Source organism: Pygoscelis adeliae, unplaced genomic scaffold, assembly GCF_000699105.1.
Source record: "Pygoscelis adeliae isolate BGI_AS28 unplaced genomic scaffold, ASM69910v1 Scaffold30, whole genome shotgun sequence".
Taxonomy (NCBI): Eukaryota; Metazoa; Chordata; class Aves; order Sphenisciformes; family Spheniscidae; genus Pygoscelis; species Pygoscelis adeliae.
In genome coordinates this window covers 2,021,238-2,044,842 of record NW_008823915.1, presented here as the reverse complement: position 1 = coordinate 2,044,842, position 23,605 = coordinate 2,021,238, and the positions used below count along the sequence as shown (strand labels likewise).

The 23,605-nt window shown below is 38.8% G+C and overlaps 2 protein-coding genes across 2 annotated transcripts in view; one reads left to right on the top strand and one right to left on the bottom strand.

Moving 5' to 3' along the window:
- GIGYF2 (GRB10 interacting GYF protein 2) overlaps positions 1-23,605 on the top strand; it is a 78,905-nt gene that overhangs the window by 33,279 nt on the left and 22,021 nt on the right. Inside the window, 4 exon segments of the mRNA XM_009319182.1 lie at positions 16,020-16,199; positions 22,458-22,675; positions 22,765-22,927; positions 23,014-23,214. Of these exon segments, the coding sequence (XP_009317457.1) occupies positions 16,020-16,199; positions 22,458-22,675; positions 22,765-22,927; positions 23,014-23,214 (762 nt within the window).
- Positions 1,539-3,534, bottom strand: KCNJ13 (potassium inwardly-rectifying channel, subfamily J, member 13). Its single transcript, XM_009319170.1, has 2 exons — positions 3,057-3,534; positions 1,539-2,161 (listed from the first exon to the last, which is right to left on the bottom strand). Exons 1-2 carry the CDS (start codon positions 3,532-3,534, stop codon positions 1,539-1,541), a joined length of 1,101 nt encoding a protein of 366 aa, XP_009317445.1.

The window sequence follows — 23,605 nt, the reverse complement described above, 5'->3', positions numbered from 1 at the left end:
ATGAAAACGTGGGCCTTCTGCCTCGTTCCCCTTCCCTGTGTGAAATGCTTCTATGGGGCTGCTTCCCATTTCCTCAGACCCTAAAACAAAGTAGCTTTTTGCTAACCTCTTTCAGGTTGTGAACACACTTCAGTTAACAGAGTTCTGGGGCTTGAGAAGAATTCAGTTAAACAGTATCTCATCAGACAGCTTGAGACCATTTTTCCTGCTGCTGACCACTTCAGTGAAGTTAAAAGGAAGCGTATTTGGTAGTGTATTTTGCTGTTGTCAATGAAAGTTGCTATTTATGCCATCTTGGTTTCTGGGAAAAGTCTTTTACCTTTGAAAGATAACTTTTACTTTATTTTGATACTTGACTGTATGTGAAGTATCAACATGTAATAGGCACTGCTTTTGTTGAGAGCTTGGAAATAATTATCCATTGTTCTGTTTATCCTTTTAACTTCTTAAATTATTTAGGAGCTTCGGAACGGTGTCTTAATTGCAATAGGTTTATGAGGCACTTAAATACAAAGTCTCATGTATAGTTTGTTTTAATTTTTTTATTTTAAAATTGATTCAAGTGTCTAAATATTTTTATGCTGTGTGTACAGGCAAATATTGATGCTAAAAAGCATAAAATATAAATGGATGCAGTTCTACTTCTTGTGTATATAGTGCATCCTTCTGGGTCAGATCTACTTGAGACAAGCAGCGCAAAGGTGAGAATGTGTGGAATGTATGGTCCTTTTAAAAAAAAGAAAAGTACATTAATTCATTTAGAATAGTCTGTTTTCCACTGCTAAATAATTTATTCAGTGTTTCCAAATATGAAAAAATTTCCACTGCAGCATTTGTCATATACATCAAGATTTTTTTGATAGTATCTTCATAGACCTGTCCTGAAATGAGGTGTTCTCTTATTTGGCAGAATGAAGAACTACAGTTAGTATTACAGTTTTGCTTAATAAGCCCAGCAGGAGTGCTTTTCACTGCCATGAGAGATCGACAGTACTTTTTAAGAGTGAATTCAGCCATCTGAAAACTGATATAACTCTGTATCCCCAAAGAGTTAAGAGAACAGAAAAATTAGGATCTTGGATGAACAGAGTTGCATATCCAGGAACTAATGTATTTACTGAATGACCCCGTATTTGTTCTGACTGATACTTCTCTTTTGTATTGTCCATTTTGTCACAAGCTGGTTAATGATGATTTTGGTCAGCTTTGGGAGTTTTGAAGGTCTTTCCTTTCAGGGTCAGTACAGCTTTAATCATAGTCTGGTGAATTCAGCAGGTAGCTCTTTTAATTTCCAAGAATTAGTACTGTGATTCTTGTACCTGACTTCGTCCTGGGTGGTTAATCCAGCCCCTCCTCAGCTTACATGGGCATACCAGTTCTCTTTACTCTGCATATCATGTTGTAATCAAAAGGATGGGAATACAAGAGAAGGATCACTAGAAGATGGCAGGGCTTGCAAGGAAGGAAGGTTGTAAATGGAACCTGAAATTTTAATGTAATAATAATTAAAAAAGCACAAAGTTCAAAGTCTGTTCTCTCTATTCTGTGAGGCCAGTCTCGGAGAGCTGGAAGCTGTCGGCATGCTGTCCATTGATGCGGATCTCCTTGTCAGTCCTTTTTGGACCCTTTGAGTCAGCCACAGTTGGGAGCTCAGGAATAGTCTTGTCAAAATTCTCCATCTTGATCTGATATTCACCTTTGGCATTGCGGGCTAGCATGGAGGCGAAGCGATGGTACAGCATGATCTCTGAGGGGAGGTAGGATGTTCTCCTTTGACATGTTTCTCCTGTGCCTTCCTGCACAGCTGACAGAAAAATGACCAGCTCAAAATGGTGAGCAGCTTCTCTTTGGAGGAGAGCAGCCAGGGGGCTGGATGGAGTGATTGAATGGTAGTAGGTCAGTGGAAAGATGAAAAAAGGACATTCATCCAAAGTAACACTGTCTAGGTGGAAGTCAACACTAGTTTGGTGCAGCTGCCCATTCTCTTGTTCTTGGTAAAGTATAGCAGAAATCTGGATGCTAGTCAGTGGGCTGGAGCGTGTGTTGGCCACCTGGAACATAAGGTATGGCTTCCCCTCGGTGTGTGTCACTACAGCAGAGCGGGTGAAGCGGATGGAGAACGCCCGATTCTTTGGTCGGGCAATCTTTGCCACAAAAGCACCTGCATCACGGAAAAGAACAAACTGAATACGAGCACCGTGCCTGGGTTGGTTCCCTGCAGCCTCCGAGCTCTGTGAAACAGTCCAAAGGAAAAGAAGCAGTCTTGGGTGGACATGGTCTTTCTAGCCTCAGTCTACATGTTTGAACATTGCTAGGCTGGCATCACACTAACCCATTTTTTTAAAAAAAGTATAGCTTTCCTAAAATACTTCTTTTTCTAAGCTATGTTCACTTATTAATATTTGGAGAGTGAACTGTAGCTGTAGGAAGGAGAGCTGTTAGCTTGCCCCGATTTACTGTAATTGGTAATAGTACCTGATCTTGGTGTGCTACCACTGGAGAAGCTCTTTCTTAATACACAGTAAACTAACCTGTGTATTTTTAAAGTCTTTTGAAATACTTTAAACCTGAAAATTATTTTAAATAACTTAAAATACCTCGAAATAGTTGTGACATTGTAAAAACTTTCATTACACCGGGTACTGAGGAATACTTAAACACTGAGTTAAAGATCAACAAAAATATTTCAGCTAGACAAAAGTAAACCTTAAAATCAAAACAGAGTGACTTTAAATATTATAATTCCATAGAAAAAACTTGGAGCGATAATGGTATAAGAAATAAGTGCTTGAGAGTGATAAGTGGGGATCTGCCACAAGTATTGTCCAATGAATAACAGAACTCTCAAGTCCAAATCTTGATATCGCCTAATTTAGTCTTTTGTTAATGAAAGGTGCTTAACTTTTACTATTACATAGCTGAAATCTCATCATCCTTGTAGTGACTGACTTAATTGTTCTTTCAGATATTAATATGATCACTATTTATTTCTAGCTCCATTTCTTAAATCTAATTGTTACACCTATTCTATTTAAAGATTAAATATGAAGGATTACCTGTGATGAAGGCTTCCAGCATGAGCCCCAGGACCATCTGTATTGCAAGCAGTGCAATAGCACTGGGACAGTCCCCGCTTGGGAACATAGTGCCGTAACCAATTGTGAGTTGCGTCTCCAGTGAGAAGGAGAAAGCAGCTGTAAAACTGGTGATGTACTTGACACATATAGTGTGGTTGTCAGGTGGAGCATCATGGTCCAGCTCCAGGTCCCCATTCATCTCAGCCAGCAAATACCAAAGCACTGCAAAGACTAGCCAGTGAATGACAAAAGAAGCAGAAAAGACAAGCATCATCCATCTCCAGCGCATGTCCATTAATATTCCCCATGCATCTCGGAGGTATGCCAGACCTTTTCCTTGAGCACCATCCATCTGGAATGTGCTGTGTCCATCCTTGGTCACCATCCTCAGGTATCTCTGGGTCAGGAGGGGAGCACTGGATTTGGTGTTATTGCTCTCTATCATATCTGTTGTCATCTTCTAGAAAAGAGCGAAAAGGAAAAAATGTGATACAATGCTGCATATTTGTATTTTGCCTAACGTTCACAGTTTTTGACACATCAGCAGGGGTTGAAATACTGAAGCCAACAAAGGAGGGCTTATACATTGCAATCCAGAGAAGATTAAGTCAGGAGCCTGGAGAGGAATTTACCACTGTTTGTGGTAATACTTTGCTAAAAAAGATTAAGTTTAAAAATCTGACTACTTCTCAAATTTTCCCCACTTAGTTGTTTAAATATAACTTTCATAGTCTACCTTCCTAAATTTACATTTGAGTCACATGCTTTAATTCTTTAGGGGTGAATGGGATGGGATTAGGCATACTGTATCTGAAAAGAAACTGAATTTTGTCTGATTTTATCAGGTTTTGTAACTTTTTTTAGCAGAGTATAATAGTTTACCGATGCTATTATGAATATTACTAACAATGGTACTATGGAAATAATGTTTATTATATTATTTCTCTAACATGTTTATGCATTTTAGGGGAACGCTGTATTTTACCTAGTAGCCCTTTCAGACTTTCCTAGCTCAGGAAATGACTGCTGCCTGCACCCACCATGTCCAGTTAAGCAGAATTACAGTATTCAGCTGCTTCTGGGAGTCTGAGGCTGTTAATATAAGGATCGGGTAAAAAGAGGGCAGAAGACCAATACTGAAAATATACTGTGACATAAGTCTAGTCTGCCTAAGCAGTGTATTTTTTATTAGTGACTAAATAAGAAAATAGGACAGCAAATGTATGGGAATGAGGGGGTGAAGGTGGAATTGCAAATGTGGGAAGCAAAATGGATACCTGTAGGTATTTGACATGTTAAGCTCCTTTGTTTACTTTTAAACCTCAAAACTTGCCAGAGATGCTGAGTGTCACTTGAAAAGACACTGGCCACTCAAATCCAGAAATTTTATAAATACTGAACTTATAAAGTTCACCTGGGAGAGATTAAAATTAAATATCGGTTCACGTAAAATGGAGACTTCATCATGTGTACAACCTACTTAAAGACGGTTGTGATAGAGCTTGTTTGTAGAACAACAGAGAATTTAAAAATATATGTAAATTCTGCAAAATCATAATTATACATGGTGTATTTAGTCAATGTTGTTGGTTGCCTTTCAGTTTTGACTTTTTTCTGAATTATGACTGTTTCAGTGTATAATACAAGTGTACAAACAGGCTAGAGGAATTGGATTTTTTCCCCCCAAGAGTGCCATCTTAGTTTTATCTTGAAAGACATTAGATCCAAGGATCCTGAACTTAAGAATGAATTTATGAAAGGTAAAAATCTTTCTTGTGATCTATGATCCTGTAAACCAGCAGTTTGCATGACTATTTACTTGATCTTGATACCAAATTTTAGTAATTAGAGAGCATTCTCTTTTGCTTTTACTTGTGCTTAATGCATACTGAAATATGAGCATTGACATCACAGTGACTATTTAGCTAAATTTTCATTTTTCTTTCCTTCTGTAGGTTCTCAAAACCATCCAGCTATTTCTTTTATCCATGCTGTAGTCAAAGGAGGTAGAGTAGATGATGGCCTGTGTGGAATTTGGTGTTTTTCCCCTCATTTTTTATTTTCCAATTCACATCCCGTAGAAGGAATACTTTGAAACTGCTCCATGTGCCAAAGAATATAGTGGGCTTACTGAGATTCTCCTGGTCAATAGTACCAGGCTACTTTTCTTGGGGGATTCTGATCATAGTCCATTCAGTTTATAGCATGACCTCTGCCTTCATCCGAGTTTGGTCTTTGGTCTACTATATAGCTCTCTAAATTACAGTTTTCAGTCTTGCTGCACTGTTACGGAATTTACAATAACCTGAATACAATTTTAAATGCTTCAGGAACCAGATGATTAGTGACTTGTCTGTAGAGCAGAGTCCTTGCACTAAGATGTAGAAGGGCCCTTCTGGATGCCTTGAAGGAGCTGGAAGATGGGCATCTCTGAAAGGGAAGGATGATGGGGACCATGCTCAAAATGAGCCGTGGACAATGCCTTGGTTTTATCAACTTAGAATAAGCAGAAGTCACTGCTTATTTGCACTCCCTTGTTTGAATAGAGGAGAACACTTACAGAACAAAATGCCTCTGGGTGTGAACATCTTGCCTTCTTGAAGAAAAAAAACAAAACACAAAACCAAAAAAACCCAAAACTAGTGTGTTTGTGTAAATTCTCATGGTACTTTGAGGGCAGTATCTGCTTCATAGCCTCCAAGTAATTTGGGTTTGCAAAACAAACGTATGCTGTGAGAGTGAATCTGATACTGATTGGTGACAGAAGCCTTTTTTACAGTGTTACATATATTAAGAGAAAAAGGAAGAACATACTTAATGTGGTACACTTTTCTTGGCTACACTTTAGATCTTCCATGCATCAATACTAAGGTAGTGTGCTTGAGCGCCACAGGCTTTACTCAGAGCAAAATGCTATCAGCATTGCAGGGTCTCAATTTTGTTCATTAAGAAGCTTTCTAGGATGGTGACTAATCACTTAATGTTGACTTAAGCTCTCAAAAAATCTAGTCTGTGTTCACTGTCAGGTTTTGGGATCTTTTCTACAGGGGAGGATCCATTACTGACAGATTTTGAAGGTACTTGAGAAAGAGAATGTCCGTTAGCCCCTAGCAGCATGTTTCACAACAGTCCTGTGTCTCTGCTTCCAGCAGTGGAATTTGCCTGCTGAGGTTAACCAGGTTACTGGTCTGGTCTCTTTTGATAGAAGCCTCTGATTTTTCTTGTCTAGGACTGTTTAAAATATTAGGTATCTAATTCAGTGACAGTGATAGCATTGGAAATGTGTAAGCTTGAGTTCTAAAACTGCTTTTTTGCAAAAGCTATTGATGGCTTTAAGAGCCACAAGTCTCAACTTCTTGGGGTGGGAAAAATGGGTAAGAAACTGCAAATAGGCTCTGCGAGCAATGCAGTTGGTTTAGAAAAAGAGGTGAAAGAATGGCCCTGTGAGAAATAGTTTACTTGGGCTGGAGGATCAGTCTTCTGTATTCTCAAAAGCAGATTCAACTGAAGAGTTGGTGTGACTTTGAATTTAAAAAGAATTCCTGTCTTCTGTATACTCCTTTCCTTGCCCACTGTAGTAAAAAATACAAATACCTTCTTTCCTTGTTAGTGATAAACTAATGAAGTTGTAAAGTACAATTTGGACCATCTGATCCAATCCCCTGCCCAGCATGGTCCTTGATGTCCCCACATTAATCCCAGTTTCAAACTGTATGTTTTAGGAAAGACATTAAATTTTGACTTGAAAAGTTCTGTATTGTTTGTTGGAGAAGATCTCCACTGCTAAATACATACTGAGTTTCTAATCCAGATTTGTCTAATGTAATCTCTTAACCTTTATGTTATGCTGTTTGTCTGGTTTTGCTTTTCCTGGTTCCTGACTTGTGAAACTGTTGTAGCTTTGGGGTGTTCCTTCTCCTTCCATCTCACAGCTGATAGCCCTTGACTGGAAAGACGGGAACTGTCAGAAATGACTTTTCTAAACCTCTTTTGGCACGTTGACCAGTCTTTTATCAGTAATTCAGTGTGTCTAATCCTTCCTGTTTCCAGTCTATTGAAAATTAAATGGTTATCACCAATTCCAGTGTGTATGTCAGTTCTTCAGCTTTTTTTTAATCTCTTTACCATCATTGTCCCTCATTCTGGCTTCTTTCTTCTATACACTCTTCTAAGACAAGTCAAGGTAGGGTGAGTACTACCTTTTTAAATGAAAGTCACAGTTTCCCTTTTCCTAGCAGTCACACAGGTTCTAAACTGACTTGACTTGCTAATGATTTATGTGTAATAAAACCTTGCCTTACAGCTCTAGGATATTGCTTGCATTTCTGAAATTCATGATCCAGCACACTGACCTCCCGCACTTTGCCTTTTTGATTGAGATCATCTTCCTTGTGTTGTAACAGCTCTTTGTTATATTGGTGCTTCATGCCACCATGTTGCTTTCCTCTTGCTTGACCTTTCTCTGGACAGCAGAAGCTCAGCTGTTAAGACTCTGGTAGGGTTGCAGGGGGACTCATTTGCAGCAGTGTCTTCATTTTCTTTTTGTTTGCCTTCTCAGTTGAAGGCATTTAAAGTGACACTTCCAGCCGGTTTTCAGCTCAGTACACTAATGCACCTGCAATCTTTTTAGGAGCCCGAATACCTTTATGTGGAGCTGTGTTGAAGGGAGACTTCTGCAGTGCTGCCCTACCTGCCTAACTTCTGCTCTTAACAAAATCCATTCTAATTGACCTTGGAAGGGATTTGAGGCAGTTCATAGTGCACTGCTTCATTATGACAGCAAAGTAGTCAAGAGGATCTGCTGTTTGCTGGGAGTAACTGCAAAAACTGCTTACAACTGTAGCATAATTTGAAGATTTATTAGAATCCAGGTGGTGCTGGAATGCCTCTCTGGGAATGTGTACATTCCCTCTTTACTTGTCCTGGGTCCACATAATCTTGTACTAGTTTCAGATTTAAACATCATTTCTGTACTCTAAGCTGTGATCGTTCAGATGTGTTGCTGCCTCTGCATTTTGCAATGAGAACAAACTAAGTTTATAATTTTATTTTAAAGGCACTTTCATGCTAAAAATCTCAGTATTGTTATTTTTAGATTGAATGGCAATCCTTGAGATGCTCTGACATGAATATTAGGAAATTAAGGGTTTTTTCAGTATTGATGATGTGACTGGATCATATAACTTACATTAGGGGACAATCCTAGAAATGTAGGAAGTAATTCAGTTAGAATAACTGCTTTGGTTGAAAGCTTATGCTACAGTTGTTAGTAGGATAGTTAAAATTTCAAACATGTTAGTCCTTTAGGTTTTGTAGCTAATGCCTCATTGAGATGAATGGGAGTAGTTTGTGACAAAACTGTTTTTTCTGAGCAGTCTGCAGAACTAAGATAACAGTTTTCAGGACTTTTTACATATGTAAGTCAGTTTTGTAAAAATGTGAGCTTTAATTTGTTGAGCCCAAGTCATAATTTTCAAAGCAAGTGCCACAAAGTATAGGATGTGAGAGCTCGTACTTTTGACCTTCTATGACAGTTTACTACAGAATGAACTTTACCAAAAAAAAAATTTTTTTTTTAAATGGGAGAGTATGTCTTTTTTTATAGTACAGGAAGCAAGGCTGCTTATATACTCGATTTTTGGGGACACCTGTAATGCTCTGTTTTGTGTATAATGTGTTTTCACGTAGTACAGCATGCTTAAAATACTGTGAGGATCCATAGGAACCCTAATTCTTGATTATGAAGTAGTATCTGAGTGGACCAGCTAGTCTGGCCACCTTTAGAGAAGCAGAAACACTTTACCAAGACTTTACTTAAATGTTGTTTAAGGCTTTAAAATATGCTAGTATATTTTAAATCCTTATAGAGAAACTTCAATGCAAAATTAAGTATTGTTAATGGAGGAGTAAATTTACAGTTAAGAGGGAGGATTTTATTTGATGTAAGGCTGTAGTAATAGAAGTCTGCTGCCATCCATTTTTTGTGGAACTTGCTGGTTTTGAAGAGCAGTCCTGCCCTATGTGATGCAAACTTCCCAATGGCTTGTCTGGAATGACTGAGTTTTCTAGGATGTTGGAGTTCATACTTGATGCCTGTGCATAGTTTCCTGGGCAGTGGTGCTAGCTCACAGTGTGTCCATAAGCACAGAGAATGCATTCATTGAAAATGATTGAGGGCAAGAGATATAATTAGAGATGGTAAAAGCAGGCTTGAAGAGGTGAAGCTCATTTCTTTAATTTGTGATGGAACTGAAGTTAAATGCTGAGTTGCTGCTGAGAATGCAGCAAGAAGGTGAGGATGACTTTTTCATAACACTTGGGCAGGTAACAACCTGGCTACCTTAGCTGGAGGCTTGCAAATGCTCCCTGTTTGCAGAGCGTTGCAGAGTCTTTCCAGCACTGTTTATCTTGAAAACTTTCTGAAAAAATATTGCATGATGACTTTGGTTTTGCTTTGTATGCTGTTAGGACTATGATCATCTGAGGGAGCATTTTTTTTTCTTTGGGGGGGGGAAATCAGAAACCATTTTGTTTAAGGTAATAACTTAATTTAGCAAGCTTTAGAAATAAAAATCTGTGCCCTGAAAACAACTTTGATTTCTTCGATTACAGAATGACAGAACAATTTCTAATTGTACAGTAAGAAAAAGAAAAAAAATTGTTTTGTGTACTTACCAGTCTTCCAAGGGTTTGTGTGCAGGAGAAGGGGAATACCTGGGCTCCAGGAGAGGGACTGAGCTGGTCTTGTGTATTGGTCCCAGCACTGGCAAGAAACTTTCCACAAGTGGTTGGTAGAGATTCCGGCACCCCCCCACTCCCCCCCCAAAAAACCAAAAAAAAAAAAAAAAATTAAAAATATGTTTGTATGTCTCATTCCTGTGTTTATAGTGCTGGGGGGGTTGGTTTTCATCTGAAGCTGATTTGATTGGTCATTTTGCCTGCAGGGGGGCCGGTTAGCTCTGATCATGTGGAAAAGAATGCTGGTTTGTTAGGAGTGTTTCTTTACCCAACACAAACCCTTAGCAGCCAAGGAGAAATCCTCAAACACTTAGTTGGAGAAGGGGTGCTTTCCCCTTCACCTCCTTAATCAAGATCACTTTTTAGGTTTGTATAATCTTAAAGTTCTATGTGAAAGTTGAAAAGGCCAAAATTCCCCTGAAAAGCTGAATGGAAAAAGTTCCTGTATTGCTGCTGAAAAACATACACTGTTCTCCAATACTTTCTCCCTAACCAGTGTCAACTACTGTTTGTTTAGGTGAAAAGAGAAACTCTTGTGTCTCACTGCTGCTTGTCTAGTGCCACTTCTTCCTCTTCTCATTAGGTCCCAAGCTCCTGAGTCTTGGTTTTAACAGAAAGGTGGGCTGCAGCTAATGGTACAGCCTATGGTCTCTGAAGGGTGTTGCTGAACTGTAGCTTAATGCTGGTCAGAAGATGTAAATCTGGCCACTTCTCTTCCATCTCCACATTGCTCCTTTGTGAAAACATGGAATTAATCACAGGATTTTGCTAAAGCCTAGGAATGAAACAATGCAGATTAGGTGGGTTGCTGATTCCATGCAGTAAATGAAACCACTTTCACTTAAGCTATTTTCTCTCTCACTTACCAAATGAGAAGAGTTATTTAGGGAAGATGTTTTAGCTGAACGACCATGCAGAGTGGTCAGCATGCTGCACTACTAAACTGAACTCTGAGGACAGCTTTGTAATGCAATAGTATTTCACACTCTTTTTCCCCTTGGTGAGCTGCTAATGTGAGGGCTTTGATCGAACGTCAGATGTAAGAGGATCTGAGAAACAAAGGCTGTGGTTGTTTGCACTAAAACTGCTGAAGGCCTGCTGGGAAAATTATTAATGTAGACTTTCCTGCTTAGGAAACAAAATCCTCCCTAATTTTTTTTTCTTTAACTTTCCCCCCAACTCTAAATTGCAAAACATTAATTCTTTGCTTCATTAGTATGGAACATTTTAATACATGTTCAGGCACAGCACCGAAAATTGTGATAGGCATAGTGTGACCTTCAGAACCAGGGCAAATAATGTAGTGCAAGGGGACTCCCACCGCTGTGGCAAGCCTGTAGGACAGTGTGACTTGCCCTTCACTCTTCCCTCTATACTCCAGCAAAGTTGAACTTCCACTACAGACAGCCTCTTTTATTCACAAGTAGGATATTTTTTTTACAAGCAGTTATTTTCTTACAAACCATCTTTTGTACTGTAGAAAGCATATGGTGTCTGGTCACAGGCTTTCTAATGTGATTCAACTGAATGGACTGAAAATCTAAGACGATCGTACAGCGGATGAAATAGCTACAGTAAGTGATTTCCAGGTGTGTGTTACAGAATTAAACTGTCTTGTTAATTCCTTTGAATTTACTGGTTCAGTCATACTCATGACAGTGGGTAATGGTCAATTTAGCAAAAAATACGGAGTGATATTTGAGTAGTATGTCTTTGAGACCTACTGTTGAGATTGAGATTTTATGGAGAGAGAGAAAATGTGAAGCCAGAAATGGGCATCAGAACTCCTGATCTGTCACTGACTTTGGTTACAAGTGAGTCACTTCATGACGTATGTATTCCTATTGTGTCCCTAGCATGTCAAATACTGTCCTAATGAGAAAGTAGTCCTTCTTTAGAAACATCATCTTACAGCCATTTGTTTTATTCTTCTGTAAAATGAGCTACAAAATTACGCATCTAGGCAAAGTTATTTGAATTCCTTTAAAAACACTAGCTGCAAAGGTTTTTCTTTTTAATCCTTTTCTTGAGGAAGTGTGTAGCATGCAGCAGAAAGAGAGCAAGTCAAAGCACTTAATAGATTCCTAGTTTGTCCCCTCTTTAGAGGAAACAGTATTGCTGTCAATCATCGCTTTCCTGTTTATTCTCTCCAAACAGCGATCATGTCATAGGAAATATGGACTGACAGTGTGGAGAACAGAAGTTATTTGCCATTCTGTTAGTAAATCCTCTTCATAAACGTGTTGCCACGTGTCTATGTCCCAGAATCCCAGTCTTGTTCTTTGCAGTTAGTCTCCCTTCAACTCAGTGTTGCACAGCTGTAGGCTTTTTTGGCTGGATACCACTAGGCTCTATCTGAAGTTTTCTGTAAACACCATTGCTGGCTTTGTGACAGACTTGAACAGAGGTGCCCTTTTACTGCTCCTTCTCTTCAGGAAGTCCAGTCAATTAGTCCAAAGCAAAACCATAGATTGCATTTTAGGGTTTTTTCATCCTTAAAACATTGCCAAATACTGACTCTCTGACCTAAGTCATTTCAAGTGAAATGAATTTCTCAAGTCTAGGAACAGCTAGCAAAGACAATATGCTAGGACTTTGGAAGTTACAAATTTAGATGTAAGCTGTAGGAGTATTCCTATATAGTTTTGTCACAGTCTTTCTGTCACTTGGGTAGCTTGATTTTTCTGATCCTTAACCTGTGACCGGTTTGTATTTGTAAAGAACTAGTTTCTTGGCTGGTCTATCTGATGTTCAAGATCATCTAATGCCAGATTTGTTTTGACACATACCTTTCTGTCTTTGAATATTGTTTGCTATGGTGTCCTAGTACCAGGAAACTTAAGTACGTCACGATATACTGCATTTTCTCTGTTAATTCCACTGAAGTATGGCATCAGAACAGTCATCTGATATGACACACTGGAGTGCTGCTGTATTTAGAAAGGTTTCAGAATCACAGGTGATACCATCCTCAGATGAATATAACACTGACCCCTTATAATTGACTCTTTTGTTTCCTAGATTTCTAATGCTGTAGAATTCAAATTCAGAGGAGGGGCAGGATCCCACTTGTGTCTGATCTTGGCAAACAGCATTTGGTGTTTTGTCACCTCTGTAGAGATGTATGTTTCAAACCCCACAGCAGCAAATGGGGATGCCATCTTCTGCAAGTTCAGAATACAAAACCTGACTTCGATAGTTCAGTGCTTGGGAGCAAAACCAGCTGTCTTAAGGACTAACTAAGAAAACCTGAGTTGCCTTGGGTGTGCTTATAGAATGTACATATCTGTAGAGGGGCTAAGAACATACGGATATTCAGTAGCAAAGTAGACTTCATAATATTCTTTAGGTAACTTTTTTCCTTCAAATGTTTTTGGAAGAGCAGAACAGAGCCTGTGAGCTGATAGCTTGCCAGTGCTAAAGAGTAGCCTCCAGAATCTTAACTGAACTTAACAACAATGGAAAGAAAGAACATCTTTTTTTCTTAACTAGTAGAGTCTAAAATCTCTCAAATTAACATTACTGAATAAGTGTCAGGTAATAACTCTGAATTTTGATGAAAAAGAATAGATACGTCTCTAAACATACTATTTTTCTAGTCTCAAAATAGCAAATTGAATAACTTTGTTGGTAACTGTTTTAGTGAGAAAAACGAGTGTCTTGTGCTGCAGAATAAAAAAAATTACATTCTTCTTCTTTCTTGTAGCATTTTAAAAATAAGTTCAGAAAGAATGAGGCATATTCCTTATCATCTGGGTCTTAGGCTCATGTGGTCTGTTGGATTGCAGCTCTCTCCTGGGCCACCATCTGTGTATTTTACTTTCAGCTGACTTGGCTCTGTAGCGCTGTCTCCTAGTTTTCTGCTATGGGAAGCCTATCCAAGGAGCAATACTGAGAGGCTTCCCTGCACTTCCTGTTACGTTCTTCTAAGTGACATTTTTCGGAGATCTAAAATGAAAAAAAAACCCTATATTTCCTAGACTTGGATATTCTGTCTAGCTAGCTTGTTGCCTTCCTTTATTTTCTGTGAAGCATGGGAAAACAGAATGTGGTTGACCTTCATCTGCAAAGATTTATCCATTCCAGATAAGTACATTTGCCAGCATTGCATCTACCAAATGAAGGGAGTTGAGTGTCTCCAGTGATTTTGTTTTATTTGGAGCCAGTATCACCAGAGACTTCCCAAAATACACTGTTTAAATTTTTTGTTCTCAAAGCCCAGCAAGTACAGAAGGGGTCTTTAGCCAGATGTCCCCTTCAATGAAGTAAATGTGTATCTGGGTTATATTAGGCTTTGTAGCTGATATTGCCTGTTGATACTGATGATGTACTTTAAATTAGCCAGTGTGCTTTAGCTCTTTATATAGAAACAAAATAAGAAGAAGGTATTCCAGTTACCTGAGGGCCCCAAGTAGTCATCAGGGTGGAAGAACTCTTGCATCTTAAACATTGGTTTAAACATCTTAAACATCAGGTTTCCTGCCTCTCCTGTCTACCTGATAGGTCAAGGGCCCTGCCATCTTGAAAATTCTTGTAAAAACTTGTTCCTATGACAGTGGTAAAAGGATTTTGTGTGAACCTGGAGCATGGGAAACTGGAAACATCTTGGATTTTGTACTCTGGATTGAATTCCACCTGTACTCTCTCACTATAGTCACTCCCTAAAACAATATACTGTGGAAAATATTGAGCTGGAGAAAGAAAAAGTTTTTATTCTTCCAGTGTTTTGAGATGGTGGAGAATGGATGTTGGTTTTTCTCCAAGATACATGCGAGGTCCAAAGACAGTGTGTGTTTCCTGTCTCCAGAGTATAATATCTCTATGTAGGAAGAATTTCTGAGTTCTAAACGGAGGTTTGATATGCCATAGAATTTCAGGTACTCTGTTTCCTCATTTTTTCATTGACTGAAAAAGCTGCATGATGTGAAGAAAGGGGAATGCAATCTTCTATCCTTCCTAACCTAAATTCTTAAAAATGTCCCTTTCCACCCCAGGAATCTTAGTACATAGTCATGCTTTCTTTTGTTTTTCCTGTCTAAGCAAGCAGGCATACTATACAATCTTCACCAAATATCATCTTAATATTTTTGGATTTTAAGACTCTAAGAAGAAAAATTAAGTATTCCTTTCTCTAGTACTTGAATACTTTTTTTTTATAGATAATCACACAATTTCAGGTTGACACTGGTTAATAGTATCAGCAAAGTGGCATCACCATGGTTCCTGTGAGAATTCTGGTGCTATACAACTATGCATATTTAAAGAAATACAAAATCCAGAAGTCCTGAAGCTAGTACTACCATTTATTTCGGTGGTGGTATATTGCTGTCGGGATGAGTCAGCAGTGAATGCAGCATGTATCTAGCTTGAGTTACTGGTGTATAATGTGGATTCTTTTTATAAAAATATTTACATTGTCCTTTTGTGACAGTGTTGCTCTTCATTAAGTACTTGAGGATTTTATATGTTTTATTTTAAATATAATGTAATGTAAATTAGGAACTAAAAGACTATTCTGTCTCCTAAACTTCTGGTAGACTCGTCCTTGAGCTCGAGCATAGTTGCTTCTAACACCTCATATGCTGACCTTGGCTCTCCAGAAGATGGAATCACAGGATAATGTTAACAGTACTATGTTTTTCTTGTTTAATCCTTAATCCTACTTTAAATTTTCAGTCTTTCCTAAAACATTGCAAGAACGCTGTACATTGTATTGGATTAAATATGTAGATGTCATTATTCTTATTACAGAAGTAGCAAATATGTTTCATTTATATAAAATGGGTGTAATGTTTACAATTTACTGTATTGCCATTTTCCTTTAGCATGAGACTTTTCATACTACAACAGTTTATTCTTTCTCTCTATATGCTTTGGCTTCTTTCCTTTTATGCTTCCCTATGTCTCTTAAACTGTCATCTTTTCCTCCTCCGTCTTTCCTATCCATGTCATAATTTCTTGTATGCTTTGCTTTCTTCTGGTTTTTTCCCTCAGTCTTTCCATCTCAAGGTACGTAGGGATGTGGAGGGATATCCTAAATCTCTGTCATACATTTCCTTCCATGAACTTCCATTTGTCTCCTAGGTTTCTATCACCACTTACTTCTGGTGTATTTTTGCCTATAAGGGAGCAAGATTTCAACCCTTTTATTTCTAGGTTCCTAAAGACGGGACGCATGTTCACTGGCATGTGTTTTCTTTGCAGTGAGACCAAACTTTGAGGAAGGTGGGACAGCAACAACAGGGAGGAAGCATGAGTTTATACGCTCTGAGAGCGAGAACTGGCGCATCTTCAGGGAGGAACAAAATGGGGAAGATGATGATGGAGGCTGGCGACTGGCTGGGTCACGGAGGGATGGTGAGAGGTGGCGCCCTCACAGTCCAGGTGAGAGGAGATCTGGAGAAAAATGCAGCCATGTTTATAGGGAAAGGGCAGTGGGTGAATCAGGGCATGGGGAAAGCAGAGGAAAGGGAGGTGGCATAAAGTTTGGGACAAAAATAGGTAAGGTTCACGCAGTTTTGGTCGCTAAATACTGTTTTGGCATACATGGGACTCTTGGTCACAAAACAATTAGCATAAAATTATGTGCCTTTGTTTTCTTTTTAATGTCTTCAATACCCTAACACATCTAAGGGAACAATATCTTTCAGGTGTGTGCTTGTCTGTTGTGCTCTAGGTGTGTATGTGCCTGGTAAAATCAGGGTTTTTTTAAATAGTACTGTTTCTCTGTGGCTGTGATGCTGAGGGGAGAGAAGTTACCTACATTAGGTAGCATATCTGAGGCTGCGGAGTGATGCTGGTACTAAACCATTCCGGTTGTTGGCCTCTTTCTAGTTTTCCAAATGTGTTTGCAATGCCAAGAGGCATCCTTGGAAAATCTCAAAATATGTTGCTCTATGCATCTTGTAGTTAGTTACAGGATGTCTTGTCTCGCTAAATTTCAGGCATCTGTTTGGTGTCACCCTTTCCTGGCCTGACAAAGTCAGTCTGGTTCACTGGCTTTCCAGCATTGCATTGCTAGAGTTGCAGGAGAAATACAAAGCAGAGCTTGGTATTTGGGTAGTATGGCTGAAACTTTTTTTTTCCCTTCTATTTGGAAAAGATCCTGCTAGCCAGTCATACCTGTTGTGGGATCTTGGTTTTGGGTATCTTTTGACTGCAGAAGGCTTCTGGGGAACCGAGGGAGGATTGTGGCTCTTCTACTGTTACATCTTCATAGGGAAGCAAAGGAAGCACGGGACATTTTTTGAGGCTGAGGTGGACAACTTTTCTTCAACTAAAAAAAGTCATGCTTGCTCTTACAATGGGTCTATCACCCTCTTCAACATCCCAAAGGTCTTTCGGTACTATAGTGGTTGTGAACAACCATTACCTCTGTTCCTAACCCTCTCCACAGCTACATATTACTCTGCCCTCAAACAACTGTTAGCTTGTACTAAAATTCAGCAGTAAGCCCAAGGCTAGATTTATTATCAGATGTTTTCTATTTAGAGCAGGGCTAAGGGGCAAATTTTGAAGAATGTAATTTTCTTTTCCCCAATGTTTGGTCACAATTGTTCATTAGACACTGCTGCTTTGTTACACAGTTCAGATGACATCAGGCCAGCTACGATTGTACCTCATGATAATCAGATGCAGCATGATACTCAGGAGTGGAGTGTTTTGCAAGTACAAGCCTGCACGCTTTAGCTTAAAAGGAAGCATAGACCTCAAAGTTCAGAAGTTCATTCATGTCTTGAACTTTTTTGGAAGATGTTCTGAGGAAGGTTTTGAAAATTCATCTTCCATCATAGGAAATATTACTGCTTACTTGAATTTTCGCTGTAGTAGACAACTAACTTAACTTCACTTTACAAGTTAGTTTTAGCAGGTATAATAAAAAGCCTGTTCTAAGAATTCTGTGCATCTGTGGAGAAGTTGCTAATTTTGAGGTAGACTGACTTGACAGCTGTATTGTACTAGTCTCTCAGCTTTGGTCAGAGCTGTATTTCAATTCTCCTGTTAGTAGTAGCCACAGGACCATCAAAATGGTTTTAATCACATTCTTGCTTTAAACAATGAATTTAACTCAAATTGTCATGGCTTGAACTGCTTCTTTGTACTTACTCAGCTGTTAGGTAATAGTACTAATCATGTGTCCTGTTAAAAATAGAGAAATGTCTTCAGAGTACTGTCGTCATTTGTTTAGCTGGATCTTCCTTTGACTTGGCTCTGCATACTTCCTACTAGATTGTTTGCTGCTTTTTTTTTTCTTTTGGGTGAGAACAGTTTAGAAGAACGTAGCAGTTGTCAGGCTTGAGTTTATAATCTTCTGTTGTTAAGCAAAGAATACTTTGATTCCCAGAGACCATTGTTTTTCCAGCTTTTGAATTCCTCTTGCTCCTTCAGCTGTGTTTACTGCAGGATGGCTGACCTAAATCTGCTCATTTTATGCTTTTTTTAGTAGGCATAAACGATCGAGAGGATGGACTGCTTCTGCTGAAGCAGTCTTGTGCCCCTAAGTATAGTTTCACAGATTCTGTTGTCTGATTTATTGTAGCTAAAGTTAACTCCCTTAACGTAGTTGAGAGGATCTGTCATGTGTCCATGCTGTGTTTAAACTGTTCTCCTCTCACATGGCTATGCCTCCTATGAAGTGAGGGATCTTCTGAGTACTGGTAATAAAGCGAAGAAGCAAATCGGTCAGACTTCTCCTTAAAATAGACAAGCCTAATCCTTTTTTTTTCTTCTACTTAATTCAGAAGGATGTAAACTTGTCTGGTTTTGCAGCATGAAAACTGTCTGGATTGCATCACCAGGCTATTCCAGTCAGAGTTTATGGGGTTTTCTGCTTTTTATACTACTGCCTGTGCACTAGGACTAGAAGTCTGAGAAGACATCTTTCCGTGGCTTACACAATGGAAAAGTTGTTTTACTAGTTGTTCTCGGTAAATGTGGTACTGCTGCTATTGTAGATGTGAAATAGGATCTTTATACTGGGTTAACTATCTGTAAGAAGAATGTGACCATAGCTTTAAATTCACTGGCTGCTTCAAAGTTCTCTATTTTTTTTTTAATTACTTTTTTTAGCCATCTTTTTTAATGATTTAATGACTGCTTACCTAAAAAGCCCCTTCTTTCTGTTGTTTCAGTTCTTGCATTCATACAATGATTGCCCTTTAAATTTGCAGAGCAAGTCCATTTTATCAGATAAATATACAAATCTTTTTTTGGTCTCAAAAGTAGTGAATGATGTATAGATGTTTTTGGTTTTGTTTTTTGTTACCAAGTCATCCTTAACAAATAGGAATCATCTCTTCTTGCTTAAAATTTCTCTGATATGATCTTGTGTCTTCGCTTAAGCAGCTCTATTAAGATCTTTTTCCTGAAAAACATTTTAGAGAGGCCTTAGTCTGTAATCTCATAAAAAGATTTTTTTGGTTGCTGCTTTTTTTGAAAGGCTTTTCAAACTCATCTTGATTCACTCCATTTTCAGAATCAAGTAAATGGCTTATTTTTTGGGCGTTGTGCTTTGTGCTTGTTGAATATCTTAAAACAGCTAAAGTATGTTTGAGAATATTGCTCTAAAATTAGCAAAATAAAAACTAGGTTCATATACAATATATGCAAAATAAGTAATGTGTACTATTCCTTTGTCTTTTGTTTAGTATTTAGTATTGTTTTAGTATACATTGGAAATGTCTTTTCTGAATTAGAGAATAAAACTTTTAAGAGATAAATAGCTATTACTAATTGAGACTAAGGTGTACTTGGATTTCCTGAAGCAGCCAGTAGTCCTTTCTTTCACCTATAATGTCACCATAAATTTCAAGGGGTAAATTTAGCTTAAAGTTATTTCTTTTAACTTGGAATCTTGATCATATAACTGGTGCCTAATGATACTACAGGACTGAATTTAAAGCATGTTTGTGTCCTAACTGTTGGTTAAAAAACTTTAGGTAAGAACTTAAGATTTGGCTTTACTTTTGTCTTGCTTTAAAGATTGGCAGCCCTGTACTTCATACCTGAGTTGCTCACTATATTCTAACTAGGCTTTTATAAACTTTTATTGTTATTAAGAAACAAGGGCATGTGTCTGCTCCACTTGCCTCTTCTTTTTGCCTGTCCACCTAGCTCTGAAAATGTGTGGGCTATAAAAGGAGGTTGTGTGACTAAATCTTTGGAAGCAGACCATATGGTAAACAAAATCTCTAAGTTCTTAATTTGAACTTTGAAGATACCTGGAATTCACAAAATGCTTAGAATTAACATTCTAAAACCATGTTTCTGAGTCCCACTGTGAAGAGCCTGTGCTCCTGGTGTAGGGATGTGAACGGTCTAAGAATAATTGAGGCTCTTCTCAATGCATGGTCTCAAGATGGCCCATTTATGGCCGTATAGAAAGTTCTTAATACCAAATTTTCCTCTTCTATACAAAAGAGAGCTGGAGATGCTTAGCTATTTGCGAGCCCCAGGTTAGCAAACAGGCAGAGATATTAATCTGTTTGTATGATACGACATTGCCAGGTTCAGGCCATAGCTCTTTTTTTTCCACATATTGGGAAACTTGACATGGACATTGCTGGTTGTACTGAGGAGATGTCTGCCCATGGTTTTAATCAGAAATGTAGCCTGGTTGTCAGCAACCTCTCACATTTAAACCTTGGAAAAAGCCCTCCAATTCCAAAAGAAGTCCTGGTTTTGATGCATTGATATTTCTGATGAGGAGGGGGGAAGTAAACTTAACACTGGTTCTGATGCCATGTCAGCGGAATTTCAGTGTCAGGCCTTTTATTTCAGGTAGACTATATTGTCCTGCTTAGTTGCTGGTTGCTCCCAGGGATGCTTTTGTTCTTTTAAAATCCAGCAGCATTTAAACGAGATGTTCATATGTATGCCTTGCTTGAAAAGAAGGCCCATAGAAACCTGCACCTCCTGAGTTTGCACTAAGTTGGAGGCCAGGGCGCTGTGGGCAGAGGCGCACGGGGTGTGATGCAGGCATCCTCTTCTGAAGAGGAAGCACGATTTGGTTATTACTTCATAGAATCATAGAATACCAAGTTGGAAGGGACCTCCAACCTTTCTTGGCAAAAGCACGGTCTAGACAAGATGGCCCAGCACCCTGTCCAGCTGAATCTTAAGAATGTCCAAAAGTGTACTTGAGCTCTCTGGAGTACTTACTCCATTAGTGCATCTTCAGTGAACTGAAGATCTCTGCTTACATATTTTTTGAGACATTATCAATGAACAAGAGGTTGACATAACAGGCCTAAGATGTTAAGAACTACTTTAAAGCAGGCAGAAAAGATGGGATAAGTGCAAGCTTACTATGCCTTACGTTTTTCCTTAATGACATTAAAAGGGTTGACTCAGAACATTGATTGACAGTTTTGCATACCAAAAATGTTATTTATTTGTTTCCAAGGCATAACTAGAAGCATAGATTAAGTTATACAGTGGAATTATTTGCAAATAAGCACATAGGGTATAGTGAAGACCTTGTTAAAGTCTAACCTTTTGTGTTTCCTTGATAAAATATAGTCTTAGTTCATAGTATTTCTAGAAGGAGTTTGTTTTACATTTCCTGTATTTGTGAGACAAAGGTGGATTTTTGCATGGTTAATACTAATACTTAGGGTATTAGCGTTGATGTGGAAACATTCCTCATTCATATGAAGCAAATGGAACAGAGGACAACGTTTCTCCTGTTTACTGTGATTTTTTTGGTAGCCATTTGATAGCAGTGTAACTGCACAAATTTTGAGACCAAAAAAAAGAATTTTTTTTCTCCAGTAAAGAACACAGCCACCACTGAAAGCACTAAAAACTAAGGTGCTTTCATTTTTGCTTTGCACCTTTCTAGTAAAGATACCTTCTGTTGGATGGAAAGCTTCCACTACAATCCTTTCATTCCTGACTTGTTTTCCTTAGCAGCAAGTTCTTTACAGTTTAAATAGCGTTATTGCAGTCAGAGGGTTTTAAGCTTGGCTGAATGAAGATGTCTTCTGAATAGATTAGAAGGAAAAGTGAAATCAAAATTATACTTGAATTTGGGAAGTTTTCCCTCTTTTCTTATTATCATTCCAAGTTTTGGTATTCCATGGCTAAAAAATTACCATTCAAGAGACTTAACAGTCCTTTCAAAGGTATTTGAACAGTCGTCAGTCCATTTTTCATGTATATGCACAAAAGTGTCTCTGAGGGCAAGAGGAAAAAAGCATGGTTTGTTCAGGATGTGACTTTTTCAGATTGCCTAAAAGAAAATATAAAATCTTATACATATAAAGATACCAAAAAATATTTAAGTCAATGGCTGGTAAATTCAATCAGCATCTAGTATTGCTGGTCTTATTTTGGTGCTCCAGCATGTTTTAGATTATGTAGCCCAGCTTTCTTAGGCTTACGTGGTTTCTTAATGCTCATAATACAATTTATAATATGGGTATATACAGTGGACAATATTTGAAAGTCTCCCGCTTAATGGTAAGATACTCCTTTTCTTTCCCTTGTCCTTTAAGATGCCTCTTCATAGGTGGATTGTACCCTGTAGGGGCTTTCTGAATTTCTGTCACTGTTTGTCATCTCATCACCCACCCCTTCACCCTTCCAAGTAAGCTACTACCCCCGGGACTGTCTTGTAAAGTTACTTTCCCCCTACCTTAGACGGCCCTCGTTCTGCAGGCTGGCGAGAACACATGGAGCGACGGCGGAGGTTTGAATTCGATTTCCGGGAACGAGATGATGAACGGGGTTATCGGCGAGTACGGTGTGGAAGTGGCAGCATGGATGACGACAGGGACAGTCTCCCTGAGTGGTGCTTAGAAGATGCAGAAGAAGAAATGGGAACATTTGACTCCTCTGGAGCGTTTCTCTCTTTAAAGGTGAAAAGCTGTCTTGGGCCCTTTTTTTTACTCTGAGCAAATGTCCTGTTATGTCGGGTGGATTATGGATGATCATGTTGACTTTGTAGAAGGTGCAGAAGGAGCCAATCCCTGAGGAACAGGAGATGGACTTCCGACCTGTGGAGGAAGGGGAAGAAAGATCTGACTCTGAAGGGAGCCACCATGAGGAAGCCAAAGATCATGAAAAGACCACAAAGAAAGAGGGGGAGAAAACAGATAGAGTAGTGGCAGGTAAGGGGGATTTCTCATGCATCTGTTCTATACTGTGGTGTAGAATTTCCGTTAATTCAGTTACACAGAACCATGCAATGTTACAGAAGCAGTGGAAGAAGCAGTCCAAACATCTTCACCGACTGCCAGGTCAGATACCCCACCGAAATCCCAGCCTCCAGACCCGCTGCAGACGAGCCTTTTTGAAAGAAAGGAAGAGTCTGTGCCAGAAAGAACAGAAAAAACAGAAGATAAAGAGAATCGAACGGAGAACACACCGCCAGCCAAAATGCCCAACAGAGGGGAAGGTGATAAACTTGATAGATAAATTTATAAGTTTCAGTTACTTATTGTGATTAGTCTTGGTCTCTTTTAAGAGACAAGGACTGGATTATGGTGATGAAAAGCTGGAATTCACCAACTGGTCTATAAGTACAGGATTTGTTAGATATGCCATCTCAAATGCTTGCAGTGCACTGGTACTTCACATTGCAATGCAGTCTAGAGAAACATGGGCTAGTTGTGGGTGTGCCTCATTGTGGTAGAGCAGATCAGTCTGGACAAATGTATGTGGCCAGGGAATGGGATATGCTGAAATGTTCTGAGTTCTGCACTGGTAGAACTAAACTGTTTGTTCCTTGAAGTTAGGTTGGGTGCCTGTGCTGTTAACAGTACCAATGTGTAGTCATACGTACAGGA

Bases quoted from the DNA above. Each gene is read 5' to 3' on its own strand.
- KCNJ13 (XM_009319170.1), bottom strand. From the start codon at position 3,534: ATGACAACAGATATGATAGAGAGCAATAACACCAAATCCAGTGCTCCC. The intron at 2,162-3,056 runs GTAATCCTTCAT...TCCGTGATGCAG, and splicing joins GCTGGAAGCCTTCATCACAG to GTGCTTTTGTGGCAAAGATT.